The sequence below is a fragment of the Berghia stephanieae genome, chromosome 11 (assembly GCF_034508935.2).
Source record: "Berghia stephanieae isolate SIO BIC M18660-M18661 chromosome 11, UCSD_Bste_1.3, whole genome shotgun sequence".
In the NCBI taxonomy this organism is placed as follows: Eukaryota; Metazoa; Mollusca; class Gastropoda; order Nudibranchia; family Aeolidiidae; genus Berghia; species Berghia stephanieae.
The window spans coordinates 30873933-30886922 of NC_088370.1; the positions used below are offsets into that span (position 1 = coordinate 30873933).

Below are 12990 nucleotides of genomic sequence, written 5' to 3' on the forward strand. Positions count from 1 at the left end.
CATTGGGTTGCTGTGTTTTGGTCACATATTTTCCTATAAGTAGGTACTTTGGTAAACGTCCATTTGGCCCTCCAGCAGGGAGCCGATAAATGGCCTAGTGGCTGTGACCCGATTTTTTGGACTTTTGAGTGATGGGTCTCAGAAAAAGTTCCATAGATTTTTTGTTTATTTAATGATTGATGTCTTATTTTCTTCAGGAGAAATTACTCTATCGTTTGGTGTAGTTTATTTTAAAATCAATGACAATTTAGGATAACTTTTGATTATGGATAAAATAGGGTATAATTTAGCTTTGGATAATTAAAAGATTAGAACTTGGTAAATCAAAATTTCATGCTGGCACGTTTATTTAACATCTTAACTTTTTTATAAAATTAAATTCAGGGCAAAGTTGTATACCGCATCCATGAAATTCGTTCCAGTAAAATCCTTACTCAAATCTTAGCGGCCATTTTAAACCAGTTTTGAAATCCAAATGGTGGTTACTACCGGAAATGCAACAATTTTCAGGTCACAAAGTCCGTCAGTAAATAACAAAGGCAAATAGAAGACCATTTTTCAGCCTTTAAACTAACATAACTTTTTTTCTGCTTATCTGATTTTCACAATTTTGGTATCATTAGAATCGTGTTGAAAAGCACTTCAAAATGATATAGGTTTCATTGAGCTCAATCCAATTTGAATTTTTTACCAAAGTACATACTATAAGCTTCTATAGAGATTTTTCACCACATAAAAGGTCATAACTTTTTATCTAGTTGAGATAGAGCGATAATTTTTTCACTTTAGTAAATGTTTCACTCCCCTTTATTTTTCTACGCTAAATTAATACATCACTATTTTGAAAAATTCTTGCAAGTGCCTACCGGCGCACCTCTCTAGTTGTGATTGTGAGTACAGACCGGACTTCTCGCCTCGCATTGAATTTACCCTATTCAGACGCACCTTGTTCCTGAGAATTTCCTTATGTTGCCTTTCAATGTGAGCATCCCTTAGTTCCTCCAACTTCTCCATCTCATACTTATACTTATCAACTTCATCAAGCTGCGACTGTGACACAGAGTTCTACTATATATGGAACCGAAAGTTGAAAGTTTGATGACTTTGGCGCCGCCCATAAGAATCCATCAATGAAGAAGAGTTCCAACTGGACTCCTTTTGAAGTTGGCAAATTTAGTTACCAACTATCCAAATATCCTTTTCCTCGTTAAAAAATATGAGTATAATGCCATAGTGAATAAACTATTTAATTTTTATTCTTATTTCTATTCTAAGTGAAGTAGCTTATATTGATTTTGTATCAACTGATGTAGACAGTGAACAATAAAATAGGCTAACATGAAAGTTATAAAATGCCAAATTATTTAGCATCTGACTGGCAATTTGTATATTTGAAGAGGAGTTGGACATAAAAAATGTGCATAAAATTCTCAAGATAATAAAACCGCTAATACTACCACATCTTTAATATTATTAATATACCATACAATTGTTTGTCATATATGTCTTTTTTATTTACTCTAAAACGACCAATTTGACCATTCGATGTAGCAGTCAGATAGACATGAGAATGATTTTTGCCCAATTGCGTGTGATACTCCACTCGGATGTTTACGCAGTCGTTCACAGATATACAGAAACTTGACATAACAATCTCAGAGTGTGAATCACTTCGGCATGCGTCACGCCCACCCAGAAATAAAAGGCAGAAACTTGGTAGGCCTAATCTGCAGCTTTCGGCTTTTTTTTTTTTTTTTTGGTCGAACGTTTTAACTGGGCTACCTTCTTTACTGAAACCATGAAATTTAATTCTTGCTGAAAATACGATCTCGGTCATTAATCTAGACAGTGAGTTGAGTGTCACTTGAAAATGCATTGCTTCACGGTTGCTACCGAATCTTTTTCTTCTATTTGAGTCCCATGTTAAATGTTGCTGTTGACCAGGGACCCCTTGTAAAGCGCTTTGACTTTGAGCACATTTAGTGGATATTGTGGTATATAAAGCTCAATTTTATTTTTTAAAATTTATTTATATTTCTATTCGTCTATGTCTATTACTATGACCAACATTTTACTCTCTAATTTTACTCTTTTACACTTTTAATTGGCTGCCTCTATTCTCACCCCCGGGATGAGAATAGAAAAGCGATCGAGCTCTCACCCCCGGGATGAGAGTAGAGGTAGTTGCCCCTTCTCGCTATTCTCACCCCTGTAACCAACAGGTAGGGAGGGTAGCAAGCCTAGCGGCCGTCCCTTCTCGCTATTCTCATCCCTGTGTAGGGTCAGCTTATCCCCCCCCCCCCCCCCCCTCTCGCTATTCTCATCCCTGTTAACCAACAGGTAGGGAGGGTAGCCTAGCCTAGCCGCCGTCCCTTCTCGCTATTCTCATCCCAGCGGGTGGTTGGATGGGAGCATCACCCTTGAATCATATACCTATGATGTTCGCATGGGTGTACGATCCGATAGTGATGTCGTTTCTTCTTCTCTTTACTAGCCTATCCTGCTTCTTTGGTTTGTGATTGTATTTTTGACAGGGGATATTTTTTTTCTGTAAATCTTCTGCCTGTTTGTTCTTGGTTATTTATAATTTAGCTTATATCTTTAGGTTATGATTTTGATTTACATTTGTACTATTTTTGTTAGATTGCTAGTTTTTTTGTTTCAGCGGTCTCTCATATAACCTCAATTGTGTTGGAAGAGACCTAAAGCAACAAACAAACAAAAAAAAAAAAATTCTCATCCCTGTGTAGGGTCAGCTTAGCACCCCCCCCCCCCTTCCTCACTACTCTCACCTGATCATCAACTCTCTCATGGTACTCGACGTAAGGAGGGTGAACATATATGTCATGCATTTAAAATGTAGACTGGCTGGCTTGAGATATATGGGAATCATTGTTGGAAATCTGTCTACGGGAGTCTCTCTCTCTATCTCTCTCTCTCTCTCTCTGTCTCTGTCTCTCTCTCTCTCTCTCTCTCTCTCTCTCTCTCTCTCTCTCTCTCTCTCTCTCTCTCTCTCTCTCTAAGCGAAATGGATTCGCCCAAATTCTAAGAATTGGACTTTTCCTTATATGGGCATATTATTATTTTGTGTTGACTTAGCTAATTTCTCCCTACGTTAGGTATTTTAACTTGTTTATATTTTCTCGCTCTCTCCCTCCCCCTATCCCAAACTCTATTTCTCTACATCTTTTATATTGTTTGTATTTCCTTTCTCTCGTCCACTCAATACTCAATATTTAATATCTCTCTCGCCCTCTCCCCATCCCCCTCTCTTTATCCCTGTCTTTCAGAGACTTTCTCTATTTTAATTTGTTGGTATTTTCTTCTTCTCTTTCTCCTCCACTTTCTATTTCGTCTCTCTCTCCCCCCCCCCCTTCTCTTTCTTTCTCTCCTCTGTCTCAATTTATATCTCTCTTTCTTACCACTCTGTCGTTAATTTTTCCAATATCAACAACCATATCTTTCAAATATTGATGCTATGCGTTTAGTTTTAAAAACCTCATAATATCTACCAGTCAGATATAATAAGTTATCAAGGCGTGAAACCTTGTGTAATGTTAAATGTTGATTAACACAATTCAGTGAGACCTTATTATAAAAATGACAGCTAAAAACAATAACAAAGAGCTGGGTGACGTCAATTTTGTTCCTTCTATACAAGAAATTTATCAAGATAACGCATATTTGATCATAGAAATTGACTTAGAATTGAAAAATCTACAAGATTGCCAAGTTTCATATGAGATAAAGTTTCTCTTTCTTTCTTCTTCTCTTCTTCTCTTCTTCTTCTTCTTCTTCTTCTTCTTCTTCTTCTCTTTTTCTTCTTTTCTTCTCTTCTTCTTCTTCTTCTTCTTCTCTTCTTTCTTCTTCTTCTTCTTCTTCTTCTTCCTCTTCTTCTTCTCTTCTTTCTTCTTTCCTTTCTTCTTCTTTTCTTCTTCTTCTTCTTCTTCTTCTTCTTCTCTCTTCTTCTTCTTCTTCTTCTTTCTTCTTCTTCTTCTTCTTCTTCTTCTTCTTCTTCTTCTCTTCTCTTCTTCTTCTTCTTTTCTTCTTCTTCTTCTTCTTCTTCTTCTTCTTCTTCTTCTTCTTCTTCTTCTTCTTCTTCTTCTCTTCTTCTTTCTTCTTCTTCTTCTTCTTTCTTCTTCTTCTTCTTCTTCTTCTTCTTCTTCTTCTTCTTCTTCTTCTTCTTCTTCTTCTTCTTCTTCTTCTTCTTCTTCTTTCTTCTTCTTCTCTTCTTCTCTCTTCTTCTTCTTTCTTCTTTCTTCTTCTTCTTTCCTTCTTCTTCTTCTTCTTCTTCTTCTTCTTCTTCTTCTTCTTCTTCTCTTCTTCTTCTTCTTCTTCTTCTTCTTCTTCTTCTTCTTCTTCTTCTTCTTCTTTCTTTCTTCTCTTCTTTCTTCTCTCTTCTTCTTTCTTCTTCTTCTCTTCTTCTTCTTCTTCTTCTTCTTCTTCTTCTTCTTTCTTCTTTTCTTCTTCTTCTTCTTCTTCTTCTTCTCTCTTCTTCTTTCTTCTCTCTTTTCTCTTCTTCTTCATTCTTTACTTCTTCTTCTATCTTCTTCTTCTTCTTCTATTACTTCTTCTTCTTCTATTTTATTATTATTATTCATCGTCATCAGTATTATTTTATTATCTCTCATCATAGTATATTAGTATATATAGTATATATATAGTAGTATAGTAGTAATAGTATAATAGTATATAGTAGTAGTATGTAGTATAGTAGTTAGTATGTAGTAGTAGTAGTAGTAGTAGTAGGGGATGAGAATACCGAGAAGGGGTGGCGGCTAGGCTAGGCTACCTACCCTCCCTACCTGTTGGGTGAGAATAGCGAGAAGTGGCGAGGACCTCTTTTCTCATCCCGGGGGTGAGAGCTCGAGTCACTCCCCTTTTAATTTACGGTTTAAACTTTCACATTTCATTCTGGTTGGTCTTTATATAGCTAATAAACAGAATTACCTTGCATTCTGTCATGCGATGTGATTTTTAAATTCTCTCCCACCCAAGGATAGAGCGGTGTCGGGTGAATATTTAGTGTGTGTTCTGTTTGTTGCGAACTGATATTTATATTTTTATCATGTTGCGAACCACAGTTGACGTCTACTGTAACTGCGAGTTCGTTCACCGTTTGTTTTTGTTATTTCTTATTGTGATTGCTTGTGATGTCTTATCTTGCTATAAAAATCTCTGTTTGCGTTCATTCTTCCTCTTTTCAGCACATCAATTTCAGATTCAGCATACCGGCATCCATTCACAACACTTCAAACTTCGGTGGACACACGATACAATAAGGGCACAATTCTATCCACTTTGTCGAAAACTTTTATTTTGTTATTTTATATATACAGATATGGAAGTTACAGGTTTTACCCAGGAGGTCAACCTAACCCCGACTTCCAGTTTTCTAAAACTTGAATGTAAGAGATGTTAAAACAATACTTTTCTTCAATAATTAATATTTGTAAATGGTATAAAAATGTCACCCTCAAAATAAAAGTTTAACCTGTTTGATTAAATTGGACAGAAATTGCAGGGCACAGTTACTTTATTTTACTTACACTTTCATGAATTCATTGCTTTTGAGTTTGAGAATGGTTTAGCATTTTAATTCACTCTTTTGCAATTGATAACTCAGGGCTGAGAATCTTCCGCCGAAAGGCAGATTTCCGCCTAAATGGTAGTTTATCTCCGCCCATCCGATCACATTTCCTCCTTTTTTTCAAATTTGCCGTGTCAAACATTTTCCTCAAAACCACAAAATCACCACTATGTCTTATGTCATATTTTGATACCTGTGCTCAGTCTCATGAAATTAAGTGACGGTCCCGTTTTTATGACGTTGGGCCAGACAGTATGGCACCAAATGTCACAATTGACACAGAAGACCAGTAGTGTTCTTTGATTAGTTAAATGATGGTTGAAGGGGAAGGGGAGGGACAAATGGGTCTGGATTTTTTCCCCTGTTGTTAGGTACCTATTGCCTTTTTAATCTCTCTCTCTCTCTCTCTCTCTCTTTTTTTTTTCCCTTTGCCTTTCTGTCTATTTCTCTCTCTCTCTCTCTCTCTCTCTCTCTCTCTCTCTCTCTCTCTCTCTCTCTCTCTCTCTCTCTCTCTCTCTCTCTCTCTCTCTCTCTCTCTCTCTCTCTTTTTTTTTTTTTTTCCCTTTGCCTTTATGTCTATTTTTCTTTTCTTCTTTTAAAAAAAAATTTTTTTTTTAGATATAGAATTCAAAAGGTCAATACATAAGTTATTCTGGTAAAGAAGTCTCTCTCTCCCCCCCACCCTCTCTCTCTCTCTTTCTTTCGCAACCATCCATTAAATCATCTGGTATATAGAGATGATATATTAGAACAAAGCAATGGTGATTGGACTATGGCTTTAAATTTGAGAGTTTCTTGGGTTCTATAAGCTGAATAACTACTAGGTTTCTTTGCTTGTGTTTGATCGATAGACCGAGAAATTTTCCTCCTTTTTGACAAATTGCTATTATCATCACTGAATAAAAAAAACACTCAGCAAAACCACTACATCAACATCTCTACCACCACTACTATTACAATCACCACCACATCATCATCCCTACCACCACTACCACAACTACCACCACATCAATCATCATTCCTACCACAACTACTACTACAACCACCACCACATCATCAACCCTACTACCACTACTTCAACCACCACTACTGCAACCACCACCAAACCATCATCCCTACCACCACTACTACTACAACTACCACCACATCATCATTCCTACCACAGCTACTACAATCACCACCACACAATCATCCATACTACTACTACAATCACTACCACATCATCCCTATCACTGCTATTACTACAACCACCACCACATCATCATCCCTACTACAACCACCAAATGTTGTAATTACACTTTCAGCTTTTGACATTCCACCGAGTTGTGTCAAAAATTGCTGCAAGACAAATTTTGGATCGCATCTCAGTAAATTTTAGTGAAATTCAAATTTATAGGTTATGGTCGCATGGATGGGTCATGATCTTAACGATGAAAAATTTCCTCCTTTTTTGTGACCAGTCATTCTCACCCCTGATAACTGGATGTGCTGATGCATGTGCTTTGATAATTCGTGCATGTAATTTCGTTCAATGTAATTCCTTCCAATGATTTTTAGATATTTCTTCCTGAGACTGAGATTTTCTGCATAGTTTCAGTCAGGTCTGCACTCTCACCATCACAACATTCAAAACATGTTCTTGTTTGTTGTTTTTTCTTGTGTGTGTGTTGTTGTTTTGTTTTTTTTTGTTTTGTTTTTTTTTTTTGTTTTTTGTTTTTTGTTTTTGCCAGGAGCCTCGTTACTGTTTTATTGTGCACTATATAAGAGTGTTCGACAAATGGATGGTGCCAAGTCTGCAAAGATAGATCATCATCAAGCCCTACTGCAACCTCCTCGTGGTGTCAAACGGAAACAGGTCAAGCTGGCTAACTGCAGAGGGTGACAAGAATAGGCAATGGCAAACCATTCTTGTAACTTTGCCGAGTTAACTGCATGAATAAGTCCAAAAAGTTAAACGGTGACAGCGTAAAGGGGAGCACGTTTTCACGGAAGACTGCTGCCTTGCTCGGTTGGGAGCATGATGTTCGTCAGGTCACACTGAACCGTCAGCCAGTTACTAGGCGAAATAAATTTAACAAACGTGACAAAACCAAAATTGGGACATGGAATGTCAGGACCTGTGCCCAAAAAGGAAAACTAAACAACATTCTAAAAGAAATGAAACGGCTCAAAATAAATATTCTTGGCCTGGCAGAGATGAGATGGAAAGAACAGGGAACCATGTCAAAACAAGAAAACAACACGACGTATAAGATCATATGGAGTGGTGGAACCTCTTTCCAAAAAGGAGTAGGGATGATCTTAGACCAACAATCAACCAAATTTTACAAAGGGCAGGTAGCAATCTCAGACAGAGTTTTGCTGGTTAAGCCTGTAGTTGACACCAATATTATTCAAGTTTATGCACCAACAGAAGAGGCGACAGATGCAGATATGACAGAGTTTTACCATTCACTAGACAAAGCAAAACGAATGTGTAAATCACAAGAAGTCCTTATGGTAATGGGGGACCTAAAAGCTAAGATTGGCAGAGGCAGAGATGGTGACATAATCGGACCACATGGACTCGGAGACAGAAATGAACGAGGAAACATCTGGGCAGATTGGTGTAGAACAAATAAATTAATGATTTCAAACACCTGGTTTCAACAACACCCAAGAAGAACCTGGACATGGCAATCACCAGGGGACAGAGCAAGGAACCAGATAGACTTTATAGCAGTATCATCAAGATTCAGAAATGGCATATTAAATTGCATAACCTACCCAGGCGCGATGTAGACAGTGACCATGTCCCAGTTGTTTGTACAGTAAGGATAAAGTTTAAAGCTAGGTATTCAGAGAACAGCTGGTAGAATAAAGAGGGATTACAGGTTATGCAAAGACAATGGCATACAAACAAAAATGAGAGAAGAATTTGAAAGTGCACTCATGATACAAAGCCAAAGTGAACCTGATAACGAAAAATGTGAAAAACAATTCGATATATTCCAAAAGTGTGTCAAAGCAACTGCAGAAAAGCGTTTACCAGTAGCTCAAATAAACAGCAAAAAGGAATGGATGACAAATGAAATTCTAAACCTATTTGAAGAAAGACGAAAATGCAACAGAGGGTCTGCAGAATACCAAACATTGAACAACCACATTAAATCCAAATGCATCGAGGCACACGAGAACTATCTAGACTGGAAATGCTGCGAAATCGAAAGAGAATACAAACTCAACCCCCAACAAGCTCACCAAAGAATAAAAGAACTATCAGGGAAAAGGAAAAGCAAAGCAGCAGGAAGTTGTATCCAGAACAAACAAGGGGAACTGCTATTTGAAGAACAACATATAGAAAGCCGATGGGTAGAATACATAGGCGAACTGTACAATGATCCAAATAGAAATGAACCACCACTGAAATTCAAAGAACCATTAAGCGGACCAAACATCACCAAAAGTGAAATTGAACATGCCATGGAACGAATGAAGGATGGTAAAGCAACAGGACCTGATGAAATATCTGTAGAGGTATTAAAAAGCCTAGGAGATCTAGCAATTGATGAACTTCACACATTATTCAACAATATATACAACACTGGGAAAATTCCAGAAGATCTCTGTATTTATTTATAAATATAAGATACGCAGACGATACGGTACTCGTTGCAACATCAGAAATCCAACTTCAAAAGATTGTTGACAAAGTGGTAGTAGATAGTGAAGCCAAGGGAATGGAAGTGAATATCACCAAAACGGAATGCATGGTAATACAGAAAAACCCCGAAAACAACAACACCTGCAATATACTTTCATAGCTTATGATGTAATTTCGCTCAATTTTCTTTATTCACAGGTTCAAGATGCCTACTCTATCCATGGTTCAAAAGCAGAGTAGTTGTCAAGAAAGACTGAAAGCTAATGGGCATTAAAACATTGTTTAGGAAACATACGTAGGCAACAAAAGCAGGAGTCTCAAAGAAAACTTGAAAGTGATTGTAAAGAACGCTTAAAAGAAATAATGGGAGTTTTCAAGCAAAATTGAAAAAAAAAAAGGGAAAAGCTGATCAATCTACAACTCCAAAAGAAAGTGAACCAAGTACGCCTAAATCCACATCTGTCTCACATTTCAGCACAAGACAGGACTTAGGGAAAGAAAGTAAAATACTGAATTCAACTGTGAGTGCCTACAATCCTCCCAAAATTAAAAAAAAAAAAAATAAACGATGCCTTTGCTGCTAAGATTCTCCATCAACCAATGTTTTTTTGTAATATTTTAATCATGGAAATGGGCTTTCAAGATGAAATAATATAATTTTATTGAAAATTTCTATTTGGACAAGGAGTACTCTTGGCGAGCACCAAGGGAAAAAGATTTAATAATTGTGAGAGATGAAAAAAGAGAAAGGACGAAAATTCACAACAGTTTCCTGTAAAAAAGACCTCGAAAAAGAGGCTGTCAATTGTTAGTGACTTTTATCCAGGAATCAAAATTGGCTTAATTTTATTTTGCTCCCTCAGAACCTCAACATGTACTTCTAAGAGAAATCCCACAATCTGCATAGGAAAATTGTAACAATCAAGGATAAAATGGTCTAAATGAAATTTTTGAAGATCTTTCTCATATCGTATAACTGGATTTCTGGTCAAGTGCAGATGAGGAAGAGATTGACTACCAATACATTTTCTATCGCCCAGTTTGCCCTGACGGTATGGCCTATTGACAACTCCTAAGCTTGAGGAATCAAGATGAAATACAAAATAAAAATTAAGCTTCAAAAATAAAAGAAGATTGTATATAAACCTTCCCCTATTTTAAAGTCCTTTATTATTTAAATTAAAACTTTTTGTATCTATAACTTAATTTCCTAATTAAAATGAAGTTTCCATTTGACTTTGACTTTGACAGAATAGATGTCAACTCTACAAATCATAATTTTATTATTTAATTTTTAAAAATGCAAAGTTGGGATTGAGGTAATCAGATGTTACTCATCATGCCCAATGTAGCTTGACATCCATATAAGGAAGAGTATTGGTTTAATCAATCACACTGGGTATTCAGTGTTGCTCATAATGACATAATGTGTTCTTTGCTCTGGATTTTATGTAGTAACCGTTGTTTTGAGTAACACAATCCATAGGTGTCAGCCCGTTACCATCCATTTGTCAGTCCATTACCAACACTTTTTCAAAGACTGCAGATTCAAATTTTGGACAATCTTTTAAATATTGCTAGTGGGTTGTAGAACAGCATCTCGTCATTACTATAAAAGAACTTATTTGTAAACTGGATGGTTTAATTTCAGAAAGTTTGATCCATCTACATATGAACTTGAAAAAAGATTGATTTTCTGATGTCAGTCCGTTACCAACATTATAATAATGCCAAATAAATTCAAGTTGATAAAGATTCATCTTTATCCTTTTGATATGTGATAAGGGAGGACATGATACATATCCATGGGAAATATTAGCTCCATACAATAAATACATTGCATTTCAGAGCACGAAATGTATGCATTTTTACTCTAATTTGTCAGTCCCTTACCCGTGGAATTCCCCATCTCTTGATTTATTTATAGTGGTGTCTTTTGTCAGAAATTATATAGTTTCACCATTCCGGATTTTTAACATGGCACCCTAAATCATCTGACTTTAAGGATGATTTACATCATTGATAGTGTTGTGGTCGCTAAATCATGAGGGTTTTTTTTTAGAAATTCCATATGCAGGCCTCATTCACATTACACAAAGTAAATATATATAGTTTTTCACCTTGGATTAATTTTATTTATTCAAGGAAAGAAATAGACTGATAGGATTAATATTAAATAGATGAATTTTGTGTCTACAATCAAGGTTGTAACACCCGCAGACTCGTAATGTTGTTGTTTGCCATCCCCTTGCTCGTTTGTTTTAGCCAGAGAAATAGTGAATTATTGCTTTATTGGCGTGAATTTCAGGTTTATGACCTAGATTATGTCTGAAAATTTTCCACCTTAGCTCCAGAACTTGAATTAACATGATTTTAAAAAAAGATTTTTGCTGCACTTTTTAGATTTAGAATTTTTCTGATAATGTATTCCCCGGTCCACACCATAATTGATTTCTGTGTCAGAATTATCGGGTTACTCAGAGGAGGGGGGGGTAGTTTCATGTAACTTTTGTTTTTGTTTTTTATTTTTTTTTTGGGGGTATCTTTAAATTATGGAAACAATAAAACATAGTGGTATTTTAGATTTCATTTGTTTTGATTTTCTTTCAGATAAGCATAAGTACTAATACTGAAACTTTGAACACAAGAGAAACACCAGGAGTAGCGGCAATCACCATCTAAAACAATCAATTAATCAATTGACATTCAGAAACAACAGTAACAGCATCAGTTATGGATACAGATGAAGATCCAGAGCATTCTCAGGGACCAGCCCCAGCACCTCTTGATCTTGGAAGATTGGAGGCTGAGGCTAAGTTTGCTGCTGCCAAACATGTAGCTAGTCTCTTACAAGTATGCATTATGTTTTGAATTTACTCCAATATTGTGCTATTCTTTATATATTATTTTTTTCATTTACTGTTAACAATTTTGAATATGTGTAACAATAATATTGAAGATTTTGAGATAGTTTATCATCTGAAGAAGCTGAAACATTTGTTGATGTTATTTTTAAAAATCTATCTTTTTTCTCTGTGATTACAAAATGTTCTCAGAAAAGGCATTTTGGACACATTTTCCGTGGCCATTCGGATATGGATATTAGATCTAAAGGCTCCCCTTGGTGTAAAGTAACTTTTGCTACTTTTTCTGAATTAGGTATTGTATATACATATATCTTGCCACTGTTGATTATTGTTTTGGTGCGTTACTAAATTGCAAGTCGTACAATATAGCTATTTACTTTATTTTATAGGCTTTCTTCAAAGCTTAAAGTTAAGGCACTCTTGTGAACTACTTTTTCAATCCGTTATTTTGTCACGAGTTAGCGATTACCAAAAAGTGATTATAAGGTTAAAGTGATCAGAGGTTAGAATTTTCGGGAATTCCCACTTATGAAATTAAGTTAATCATCCCTAGATATTTATAGGGGGCAGCGTGGTTCAACGGTAAGGTCTTTGCTTCATACCCAAAAGGTACCGTATTCGATTACCCAGTGCGCTGTGTGGCCTTCAGCAAGTCACCTCACCCTAGCTCAATTTTTGGTGCTGCACTGTGGCTGATGCCTGGTTTATTCCAGTCTTCCCTTGGAATAGACCGCAAAGACACATTTTTTCTTGGAGATGAAAAAGAATTTTTTTTTTTTTAATATGAATTTTGACTATAAATTCCTATTCTGATTAAGTACCGTTTTTAGGCAGTTGGTCACAATTAAGCATTTTCAGAAAAAAAGATGGATAAGAGCATTAAAGAAATG

At 36.1% G+C, this 12990-nt stretch overlaps 2 protein-coding genes across 10 annotated transcripts in view; one reads left to right on the forward strand and one right to left on the reverse strand.

The window, feature by feature from the left end:
* The window catches only part of LOC144956879 (uncharacterized), a 38123-nt gene extending 36979 nt beyond the window's left edge, over positions 1-1144 (reverse strand). Inside the window, exon 1 of one of the 3 annotated variants that reach the window (XM_078887677.1) lies at positions 946-1144. In XM_078887677.1, the coding sequence (XP_078743803.1) occupies positions 946-1014 (69 nt within the window). In that variant the 5' untranslated portion in view covers positions 1015-1144. Of the gene's footprint in view, positions 1-399; positions 473-930 lie in introns of those variants that run through there. The other 2 variants (XM_078887676.1, XM_078887678.1) reach the window with 2 other exon arrangements.
* Positions 1145-1569: 425 nt separating this feature from the next.
* The window catches only part of LOC144956876 (exocyst complex component 3-like), a 50007-nt gene continuing 38586 nt past the window's right edge, over positions 1570-12990 (forward strand). For 3 of the 7 annotated variants that reach the window (XM_078887665.1, XM_078887666.1, XM_078887671.1), the window contains exons 1-2: positions 1668-1848; positions 11844-12086. In XM_078887665.1, coding sequence (XP_078743791.1) covers positions 11967-12086 — 120 coding nt within the window. In that variant the 5' untranslated portion in view covers positions 1668-1848; positions 11844-11966. Of the gene's footprint in view, positions 1995-5343; positions 5409-9431; positions 9755-11843; positions 12087-12990 lie in introns of those variants that run through there. The other 4 variants (XM_078887669.1, XM_078887668.1, XM_078887667.1 and 1 more) reach the window with 4 other exon arrangements.